The sequence below is a fragment of the Diadema setosum genome, chromosome 22 (assembly GCF_964275005.1).
Source record: "Diadema setosum chromosome 22, eeDiaSeto1, whole genome shotgun sequence".
NCBI classification, from domain to species: Eukaryota; Metazoa; Echinodermata; class Echinoidea; order Diadematoida; family Diadematidae; genus Diadema; species Diadema setosum.
In genome coordinates this window covers 2,575,147-2,587,367 of record NC_092706.1, presented here as the reverse complement: position 1 = coordinate 2,587,367, position 12,221 = coordinate 2,575,147, and the positions used below count along the sequence as shown (strand labels likewise).

The window sequence follows — 12,221 nt, the reverse complement described above, 5'->3', positions numbered from 1 at the left end:
GTAACCTTCAGTATTCTTGTCCAATTTCAGTAGAAATTACTGAAAATCAGTACTAGTTGGCAGCTCTGGATGAACCCAGAATGATGAAGGAAAGTAAGGTTACTAATTATGATTTACCATATTGGAGAGCACAACTTTGTCCTTGGGAGCAATTAGGGTGATGTCAAAGGTCGCCTTGATTGCTGGCTCATCCCAGCAGGGGAATGCCCGTCTTGCATCTGTAGCCTGGGAAAAAAGAGAAATACATGCACAAACTAAAATCAAATGAGACAGAAAACAAAACAAAACATGTTATCTGATACATAAAAATTGAGTTAAGATACCAACATTTGCACCCTGTATCAATAAATAAAAATTCATACATGTACACATTGAAGGAGAATTGTTGTCATATTCTTCTGTTTTTCTGATTTAACAACGTACATCTTAAGAGAGGCGAGATAATCACATTCAAATGAAAGACGGTCCCACAAATCTAGGAGATGGTGACAGAGAAGGGAGAACTTGGAAAATTCCAACAACATTGAAACCGACAATACAGAGTGATACTGCTACTGAGCTTTGCTTTTAATTTGCCATCAAATTAAAGGGATGGTACAGTATTGGTTAAGGGGAGAATTCAGCTTTTAACTTTTTGCAGGATACTTAGAAAACATTGTATGAAATGTTAAAAAGTGTACAATTTCAAAAGGAATTCAAGTTTATTTGATGAAAATTGGTTTTAAAATGGTTGAGATATCAAAAACAAAGTAAAACAAAGTGGTCCTAATAAAAGGTGGGACCCACTTTTATTAGGATCAGTTTCTTTTGGATATACTCAGCCAATTCAAAACCAATTTCCATCAAATAAACTTTGAATTCCTCTTAGAACTATTTTCTTTTTCATATTTCATAGAAGGTTTCCCATTATCTAAAAAAAAAAAAACAACTATTAAAATACATTGGAAACCTCAAGTCCCATCTCAACCAAAACTGTACCATCCCTTTAAATTCAAACATGAAGGAGGTCTAGCATGGTTGTGATACTGCTTGCCTTTGTCTCCTCCACAGCATGCTTCTCACATTACCATCTTGGCATCTTAGACAGGAAAGTGAGAAAACAATATCTTGTACATTGTACCCCATGAAATTTGATATGTATGGCTTTGCATGCCATTTGATATGTCATCATATGCCAGCTCGAGCAACAAATTATTGAGAATGTATCACAAATGTACAATGAGGGTTAATTCTGCATCTAGAATGGTGATTTGTTGACTTTACTCTATGACTATTTTTACGATACTCAGAAATGCCATATCACAGTGCTGCAGTTATCTAAGATTGTCATCAGTCAGACAGCAAATATTAACCTTGGCACAGAAAAAAAAAAAAAATCCCTAATGTGACAGGGTGGGAAGCATATACTGCGTATACAGGAAAGGACTAGTTCTGATGAACTTTGACCACCACCAAATACTAACAATGGGAGGTTATATGGAACACATAGAGTCAAATTACAGCTTTGTTCTGCCATGATATAACATAAACTAAACAGTGTGCATAAAAGTAAAATCAAATATAGTGATGATGTTGAGGTGGAAGTTTGGACCTATTGTAGTCCAGCAGGATACAAAGCAAGTTTTGCTTCTGTATTTTGTTTTAACATTCAAAGGAAAGATACATCCTATAGTAAATGATAAATCAGACATTTACTTTGACAAAATGCATGACAAGTTCAAGATGTCTTTGTCTTTTTTCATTCTTTTATTCTTAACAGAACACTTCACCATTATGGCCTGAATTCACAAAGGTGGTACAAATGAAACCATGGTTTAAACCATAAACAAAAACCATGGAGCGCCAAGTGTCGCACGGAATATTTCGTTAAGAAATCAGCTTTTTCATCGATGAAATGATTATTTTGTAACGAAATGACAACATTTTGTAACTAAATGAACATTTCGTCCACGAAATGATGATTTTGTTAACGAAACGGTCATTTTGTCGACGAAATGACCAATTTTGTAACGAAATATTCCATGCGACACTTGCCGCTCCATGGTTTTTGTCCATGGTTTAAACCATGATTTCATTTGTACCACCTTTGTGAATTCGGGCCAAAGTGTCTAGAAGTAATGGAAACATGTGCTTTGTATGCTTATCACCAACATGGTGGGAATCAACAACATTGAGCAATCACAGAAGATTGGTCAGTTGTAGCTGCCCTTGAAGACAGGCATTTTGTGGTTTAATTGCTCTTGATTAAAGTTTATACCACCTACAAAATAGACATTGCTTTAGACCAACAAGAGAAAATCCATAATAAGGATATCTCATTGTCATGATAATGTTGCATTGTACGAGTTGTGGGAAGAATCAGTTGATGTTGATGCAATGATCTACAGTCAGGGTATCATCGCCAACATGAATCGTGTTCTTGTTATCGGCGGAACATTAAACCAGCGCTTGATTCCCCAACTTGACAGCCATTTCTAGGCAGTAGCAAACCCGAGCAGAATAAAAGTGGCTGTTGTCATTGTGCTTGCATCGTCCGTTGTCTTTGGCAGGAACTGGTTCCTTGATAAGAGACTTGCAATTGATCGGGATGAAAAGAAATGTCTTTGTTCTGACTCATCAAAACCATCTTTTTTCAATTTTTCAATGAGCAAAGAAGATATTAATGAGCACATTACGCTAAAAATTTGGATTGTCAGTCCATTGGCGACTATCTTTTCTAATATACATATTGTACCATCCCAATGAAGATATCTCTTTATCAGATAATCTCTGTAGTGCCTAAAGTTCAAAACTTTGTTACGACTGGAATTTACAAAAAATTATCTGACAAATTCATGGCAAATAGTACGTTTAAGAGTGTGATTTGTTTGACAGCTTGTCTCTTACTGCAACCATCGCCTATACATGGGTCAGATGTTTCTCCTTCCTTTCTCCAGAGCTTTCAATTTAGTAGTGTGGAGGTTCATGGGTGGTCTGAGTGAACCGATCTTCATTTGCTACCCACCAGGGCACATTAGAATCCAAGAGTATAGGACCTGTCAGTGAATATGTGCACCGAAATGCACGCTCAACGCGAATGGTCGACTCCAGTCAAGATAATTTGCCCATGTGTGTACGTATACAAAGAGATCAGTGATAAAGTTGGACACAATTTGTTATGAGGATTTTCAAATATGGTACACAATAATCATCATGAAAGATCTGCTGGCATTCTTTTTTAGCAATGATGACATGACTAAAAGTAATAGTAATGATAACAATAACAACGACAGAAACAAATAACAATACTAACAATAAGGTCATGATGACAATAAAAGTAAAAGAAATCAATACTTTGCTTGCACTGCAAAGTGACAAGAGAGCTTCATAACACTGACTGAAAGTCATACAGAATTCTGTGTTAACAAAAGTGATCACAATAGACCAGTTCGTAATTCCACTTTGCGCATGAGCAGAAAAAAGTCATTTGTACCAACAGGCACTTTGGTTTATTAATGCACTAAGATAAGCATCTGTAATGTGATGATTATTCATGTGATCCTTATCTAAATAGTGCTTGCCAGCACATCCACCTGACAGCAAGCCAGGTATTTGGCAATATCAAAAGAAAAAAGGCTGTTGTTGCATTCAATACGAAACAATGAATTAGACGCCTGCTAAAGTGTCAACTGACGGACTATTCTGGTCACCTGGTCTAAACACAAATTCATACTTTGTTTGAACACGAATTCCATAAATTGTTATGTTGGGCAGCTTATGCATTATACCTCTTTGAAAACGAGTGATGTGCCTAACCAACTGATAAAAAATGAAGGTCATTTGTACCAAGGCGTACATGAGCTAATTACGAACTGGCTTATTTATCTGGCAGTCTTGTGGCAAACTCTGCCCTACACGATCATAGCGTACCTCAAACTGGGTGACGGCACAGTAGCGCTCCTCTCCCCCTGGCGTGGTGTACTTGCTGCGATAGAAACCCTTCATTTTGTCGTTCAGCTCTCCAGTGAAGACCAGCGCCAGATTGCCGCTGCCGACGGGGAGGCTTGATGGGAAGGTGATGGTGGCCGACTCATTGTCCTTGCTGTAGCTGATGTCAGATGAACCGATCTCTGCCAGCAACATTGACACAAATGAACCTCAATAAAGATACATTGAGTGTACAGTATAGATCTCAATAAAAATTTGAATCAAAACCTTGAAGAGGCCCTTCAAAGTTTGATGTCATTTGCGACCACCCCCCCCCCCCCAAAAAAAAAAAAAATGCAGGGAACAGTAGAACATGAATCCTGAAAGCAAGAGAAAATTATTGATCAGCAGAACTTGCGATTTTACAAATTTTATTTGTAGATGGAGACAAATTGCAGAAAATTCATGCCCCGACAAATATCTTGTGATACACATGAATAATACCATTCATTACTTGAAAGCATTTTTGTTTGTATTTCTTGCAAGTAAAAGACAAAACACACAAACTTCATTGGACATTTAACATACACAAGCCCTCATCAAGCCTTGTGCCAAAGGTGATGTTCTACTTACCTTTGTCTTCAGCAGTGAAAGTGGCCTTTGAGATGACAATATCAACACAGTTGAGAACAATCTTATCCACCGCTGATTTGACCTTTAAAAGAAGGGAAGAAAAAAAAATGACATTTCAGGGATGACTATGAGAGGATTTAGACATTATAGCTTTTTAATGTTTAGAAACTGTGACACTGCTTCATCTAGGTACCCAGGTCTTTTTCAAAATATCTGTTTACAATGTATGTATTGCAGTAGAGTTGCAGAAAGTGCTATATTGATGTGCAAGATGTAATCTAATAAAGTAAAAGTGGATATTTTCGCACGATTAATTTTTCGCGCTCGGCCAGGCAAGGAGAGCTTTGCATGTTTTTAATTCCACGGAATCAAGACATCAACTACTGGAACATATGGCAAGCAAAAATATTCGCAATGAGGAGGAGAAAATGTATAAAACTATAATTGATTGATCACTATATTTACACAGAATTTGTTCCACAACTTTCAAAGCCCTTTTCCTCGAACTAATGTCCCCCCCCCCCACTTCAAGAAAAGCATGCAAATCCATACACTGTATTCAAATAGGAGCCTAGTTTTAGTTTGATCACCAACCGAGAAATCTGTGTATATTTAAATGGCTCTAGAATTTTACAACAAAGATAAGATTTGAGAAAGACAGGTGCTGCACTAATGTAGTTTCATTGCTATGAGGCCATGAAGTCACAGTCTTGTATTAAAGTGAGTATCTCATTGGGCTGGAGACGAGCTGGCGACCCGGTGGTGACCCAAGTCTCCTTGGTCGTGGATCAGTCATGGTTACAAATGTGTACATCTCCTGGAACATATTAGAGTTGAGTCCAGCCAGAGTCTTGGGGAATCACATACATTGTATGTTTGATTTCTTTGGGGATCGGGGACTCTTTTCAGTTTCCAGCTGGTCACAGGGATGCCTTCATGATTGATGTCCCTTTCCAATCAAGCCAAGTCATGAAGATTAATCTTATTTGCGAGGTCTCCAAAGACATCTCCCCAAATTTGCAGAGACTGACTGGTGACCTAGCTACCTAGCCAGAGATGTTGCAGTGGAGACGACTCGCTTGGCGATGGAGAAGGTGTCTTGCAGACGTTGCGGCGACATCTCTTTGACTTCTGGATGAATGAATCATCACTTAATTTGAAGACATCTATGAAGCTGCTGTGGATCAAGTCGCCTTCTCGGTGAGGGCATGAGCCATTTGTTTGTTTGTTTGTTTGTTTGGACTTTTGGGACTACTGTAAAAGTGGATATTTTCGCGCGACTAATTTTTCGCGCTTGGCCCCGTAAGAAGAGTTTCGTGTGTTTTTAATTCCGCGGAATCAAGACATCACGCACAAGAAATATGGCAAGCAAAAATATTCACGTGCTTTTATTTTCGCGCTAGTTTCTGGTTGCGCGAAGATTTCAACACCGCGAAAATTTCCACTTTTACAGTAGTAGATATTCTACACAAGTCATACTATAGTGACCAATATATAATATAGTCATTGTGACTGTCGCATCGGAGTTTCCTCCGAGCTCCAGTGCTTGACAACTAGACTGTGTACAATGAGCGCCCCGGGGTTACTCCAGTGCATGAGTGAGATACCGTTCCGTACACCAGGCCAGTCCACTTCTTTACTGTTTGTTGTATGGCCACGAAAACGGGACTCTAGCTCGCCTAACCCCGGGACGCTCCGTGTACACAGTTATATACTGCGTGTTGGGGCTGGTCGCAGTTATAGCTCTCCTGTCCCAGTCCCACTTCCTGCTTTCACAACTCAATACTTTCCATGCTCTGAAACTTTGTCTCTCACAGGTCATTTATTCTGCTGTACGTGCTGCTGCTAACTAACTGTAAGTGTTAGCATTAAACTAGTACACTTACTAGTAGGCCTACTCTTAACTTAACACTAACATAAACCATTTAACAGCTGGTAAACGACTAATTACAGGGTGAGGGATGAGGAAAATGTAACAAAGTGTAGGTCCTAGGTCAATATTTACCTGGACGGTGACGGTTTCCTTGCCAGAGAAGGTGAATTTCTCTAGGTCCGGTTTCAGACTGATTTTGTAATTCACGGGGACAACCGTGGAAGGGAGACGCTCGAATGGTTTCTTCTCCGGCATTTTGAAAGAGTAATGATGCACTCACTTGCAGTATGGAGCTCCACTGTCCAGCTGGGAAAATTGTACTGCCACTGTGCGTGTCTGTACTGTAACGTTAGACTGTACTGTAGGGTGACGTTTATGATAGGCTTCTGAACAGTTCTAATGAAAAACGTCGGGGGAATACTATTAATTCAATAAAGAGCAGCCAGTCAGCCTTCTCTACTTGTAAAGCTGACTAACGTTAGATTTACACTTCAAAGTTTTAAGAATACGACTCCGTAAAGTAAACGGTGCGATAGGTATTCGGCAGCGGAGTAACTAGGGAACGGGTCAAACAGGCTGGTGTTAGTTTGCGAGCTAGTGGCAGCGGGTGAATGAATGCAGCCGAGCCGGCCGCCGCGGTACTGTAGCGGTACGGTAGCTACGCTCCTGTGTTGTGTGTATACTTCCCATTCCACAGTGACACAGCATCATTGCCATGTGTAAAATTGTGTAGAGACCTCCTACTGTACTTGTCACATGTGACAGGGATAGGAGTGAGGGCGCCATCAGCGACGGGCTGACGTACACACTAAGGATATCCAGCGCTGAGGATATCCATTCAGGCAGGAATCACGGGGGGGGGGGGGGGGGGGGGGGGGGGGGTGTTTCATCAACGTTTGCCAGCGCTGACAACTTGAATTACCATAGTAACAGTAAGCGACCAGAGCATCTCAGCCAATCAAAACCAAGGATTTTGCTGAAATTGGTCAGCACTGACAGTTGTCAGCGCTGACAAGCGTTGATGAAACACCCCCCTGATCTTTATAGTTGTTATGATACTCAGTACTCACCGTTATACCTATCAGTGACAGGGATCTCTCAACCTGCCCCTCTGGATTTTGACTAAACTTGACAGGAATCGTATGTCATTTCATACTGCGTTGATGAAGGAAAAAAATTATAGTCAAGTCGAACTTTTGTTTATTATCATCATACTTGCAAAATAGTATTTCAAATTATATGAAACATTGCGTATCTTTTCTTTCGGCCACTCAAACGGCTACATTTATTTTTATCCGAAAATCAAGTTCAGAAGTTTGGGCTAACAGAACTTTTTTCAAACACTTTCAGAAAAACTCTTTTCCTAACGATTGTGAAGAAAGCATATGCATCTTTTTATTTGTTTCATTTATTTGAACACTGTCTGGTAAAAACTCAAGCTCAGTCGTAAGACTGTTTTCAGCAAGTCCGTATATGGTTATACATGCATCACGTATGTGTATAGTATACTCAAATTAACACACACAAAAAAGGGCAAACATTAAATTTAATGGAACAATCCAAATGACTGTATACTGAACTAGGAAATATCTATTGTCAAGAAAGAATTGTGATAAGAATAACAATTAGAAATCTAGCAACATGGAGAAAGCAATGTTAGAATAAAAGTATTAGAACAGCAATATCATAAACAAAAACAATTTGAAAAGCAAAAGGAACAAGCGATATCAGTTGCGTCTAAAAAGATAGACAAATTAATCAGAACTGATTAGTTCTTGAAAGATCGAGTATTTTGTCTCTTTACTATTTTCTATGGTAAACTGTTGAACAATTTAGCCACTATAAGTGATACGAAAACCATGAGTTGATTTCACAACAAAAAAGTTTGCATTGCATGGTTTTTGATAATTTGATTGTTGAATGAAAAAGTTTTTTTTTTATTATTTTATATTGTAATTGACAGCTGAGATAGCTAGGGAGCAGGGTTAACAAAAAGCCCCCCCCTTTTTTTTAAATCTTAGCATTCATCAGGCAGTCAATTCGTGGTCTTTAATGGAAACCTGCATGTCTACTGTGTCGATGATCTACTATAAGAATTAACTATTAAGGGCTCTATTTTGGAAAATTTGAAGGGGTTTACGTGGTTTAGGAGCGGCGTATAGGTTTAACACCGCGTGCTGCAATAACCGAAGTGGGGACGAATCATCTTGTCATAAATTACTGATTTGCATAGTAACTCCAGCTTGATGGCCATTTTCATCGTTTTGTTTTGTTTTCGAGAGGCCAAAAAACGAATTTTATTCTGCTTCAATTTTAGCACAGACTATGACGATCCAAGTTTGTTATTTTTAAAAAAAGTTCAATGATTGGGGAAAGTATGAAATTGCACTGGAATTTTATGACTTACAGTTACAGAAACCCTACAAACCCATACCTAAATTACATTGACCACAACATTGCCTCAAGAAGCCACGGTCATACTGACAAAACATCACGAAGTTTAAATTTGCAGATTTTACTGTTCTCGAAATTTTGACCGCACACTCCACGAAAGTTTCTCGCGAAGCTTATCACGCGAACTATAGGGAAATTCCCCCCCCCCCCCGCAAATTTTCTCGAAGTTTGTGCAGTTGGAACGCCGCAACTGAAACTTTGAAAAGTTTGTCACGTGACCAATCAACCACCTGTTTGCGGTCGGTAGTGCGCGGTCATTAGGATGTACATGTGTGCATTGTTACGTCACAGTGAAAGCTGTCAGACGGCACGCGTTTGATCGTTTAAGTTTGTGGCGCATGCGCATCAGTGACCCAAATTTCGAGGCGAAAAAGTTCCGAAACTTTGTGACGGACGAGCAACTAAATTTCTCGAAGCTATATTTCGTGATGGTTTGCAAACGCGGCCGCGTTGTTTTTGTTAGTCTAGGCGTGCTCCCTTCCTCGCCTCCCCCACCCCACATTCACAATAAGAACACAATCAGCCTTATATCTTCAACAAATTTACATTTTGAATGCTATAGATGATTTATAGAGATTTGGGAAACCATTCACTTAAAAGATTACTCTTATACTTTGCAGCAGCTCAACCTCCTCACTCTCTCCCTTGAATCATTTGACAAGATCTCACTGTTTTTCAGCACTCGAAATTTCGGATGTCGAACTGAAATGGCCAAAGTGGAAATAAAGTATATAATTACAAAAAAAAAAAAAAAAGAGTGCCCACTCCGCCGAAATGGCAGCAAACGAGCTCCGATGGTCGGAAGTCAATGACACCAATTATTACTTCTAATTTACTGCATAATTAATTCGAATACTGAATATGATCATATGTAATAAGCTCTCTGTTAACAAATTAGCGTTTCTCCGAAGGTACAGTGAACATTAGGATTTTTTTCCATTATATTGAAATATACGCAAAATTCACGCTAAGCTGAATTGGCACATAAAAAGAACGGTACTACTTTTGAAATATTGACATCTGCAGTATACGCAATAACTAATGAGGTATATCAGATAGACCTATTAGATGTGCATTTTCGTAAATTAAACATAATGTGCGGTTACTGACATAGCCACGTTTAAGGCAGGGAGGGAAAGGGCAAGAGAGAGGGAGAAAGAGGGGGATAGAGGGAGAGAATGAAGTATAAGTGGAATAATGGTAATTGTGCGAGTCTTCACTATTACATGAGTATACAATAGTGTGCATGATAGGCCTATATCATATCAGAACATTTTTTTTCCTTTAAGTGCAGCCCTGAAGAGTATCAGAATTGTACGCTTTTCAAAGACAATCCAGAATGTCGCCCAACCCTGTCAGTAAATTTGTGTTTTAATTGTTCGATTACATATCCGTAGCAAAATAATATTTTGTATCGCTCGAAAGAAATTGAAAAATAAATGTTAGTGATTAACGCAATGTCCTTGTTGTGTTCGTCAACTTCAGAGTAATATAGTGTTAATGGGCTAAAAAACGGAAATATCCAAATCCAAACCTCCGAATGAAAATTACAGTTGGATACAAACCAATGCTTCAACAAGCTTATGGTACTTTAGTGATGTATGCACATCTAACATAGTAACTGTGTCTTTGCGATTCCTTTTCATTTTGCTAGAATTGCTCAAGCATCAAACATCATCATTAAAACATCAAATAACGCATATAAAGACGCACATACGCACATACAATCGCAAGTGGAACCAGCGGCTGGTTTCCAACCCTTTTGAAGGAAATTAATATTACGAGAAAAACTATACTACATATATACGCCGGAGAACTACCTCACGCATGTCCCCGCTAGCCATCTTTGGCCAATCCATGACGAGGATTATTTTGTGGATGCCGAGACTCCATTGGCTGCACACCTGACCAATCAGCAACCCGTTTTTTCGCGTTTCACTTTGAATCATCCCTCTTCTCCAGTTCGCATACGAGCTCAACTTGTTGACTTAGAAACAAACAAACAAATCAAAGTTCCATCTGAAGGTAGGGAAACACTTCTTGTTTCTTTGCAGGCTTATCACCGTATAATATGAGAAATGCCCTCCTATTTCCGATCTCTCTTGAAAAAAGAAAGAAAACAAAAAACAATAAAAAAAATGAAGCTTCCTTTTCCCATTTCAATGTTTAATCATTGTAATGATAAAGATCATTATCAAAGTCATTACTGCTACTACTATTTCAACTACTACTACTATTTCTACTACTACTGCTACTGCTAATACTACTGCTACTACTTCTACTACTACTACAACTACAATATATTACTACCATCAACCATCACATCCTCACATTATCATCATAATTTCTGGCTCTTTCAATTTGTTTGTTTTATTTAATGGGAACAGCTGCTCATCAAAGTGCATTTTGTCAGCACAAACCAAAATGTTTCATGTATTTGGCCTTGATTGAAAGGTTCTTTGTTATTTGTGTGTGTGTGTGTGTGTGTGTGTGTGTGTGTGTGTGTGTGTGTGTTTGTGTCTGTTTGTCTGTCTGCCATAGCCAGCCATAGCAAGCCATTAAACCACTATTCACATCTCTCAGTTTACCTATTTTTTAATCAGTATAATGCAGTGAGCCATCCATGACCAAAAATTGAAATATTCCATTTAATATTCATTCAGTCCCAAGCTTACCAATTGAGTCATCAGAAAATGGAGGGTTGTCGCCGGAACGCCGGTAGCTGAACTTATGTTTAAACTAGTTTTCACGTTTCTACCAATCTAATCCCAGATAAACTGTGGAAAGGAGCAAGTGGCATTTTCTTCAGTAGAATTAAAACTTGATACTGTTAGATATACATGTACAATGTATATTCAATTTTGCCTGAGCAAAAGTGTTGTTTCATAAATATTCATAAACACTTGTGAACTGATGTTTGTGGCCCTTCAAGAAAACAATTATTACCTAAACTGGCAATTAACATATATATAACTATTATAACTCAGTCTACAGTCTTTCGGTCCCACTTCTTCCACTGCATATCAAGACAGTGAGCTTCTTCACAAGTCCATGCAGGTTTATGCAGGTATTCATGGGCGGATCCAGGAATTCCGTAAAGGGGAAGCACCTTTACAAAATTAAAGGGGGGGGGGGGGGGGCACACTCCCTATTTCTTTTGTTTTAACAAAAAAAAAAAAAAAAGAGGGGCCGCGTGCCTGGTGCCTCCCCCTTCTTTTACGCTATCTAGATTGCATGTTAATTGCATAAAATAATATTAAGAGTTCAGTTTCCCACTGCCTATGACAGAAGTGATCAGCTCTTGAATAATGACAAAAGGTAATTTGCAGGAATAAATCTTATAAACCATCATTAT

General features: G+C 38.8%; 1 protein-coding gene across 1 annotated transcript in view; it reads right to left on the bottom strand.

Moving 5' to 3' along the window:
- Positions 1–6,704, bottom strand: part of LOC140245102 (puromycin-sensitive aminopeptidase-like) — a 70,314-nt gene extending 63,610 nt beyond the window's left edge. The window contains exons 1-4 of the mRNA XM_072324699.1: positions 6,545–6,704; positions 4,540–4,621; positions 3,910–4,109; positions 118–225 (exon numbers count right to left, since the gene is read on the bottom strand). Of these exons, the coding sequence (XP_072180800.1) occupies positions 118–225; positions 3,910–4,109; positions 4,540–4,621; positions 6,545–6,667 (513 nt within the window). The 5' untranslated portion in view covers positions 6,668–6,704. The remainder of the gene's footprint in view (positions 1–117; positions 226–3,909; positions 4,110–4,539; positions 4,622–6,544) is intronic.
- Positions 6,705–12,221: the final 5,517 nt, after the last annotated feature.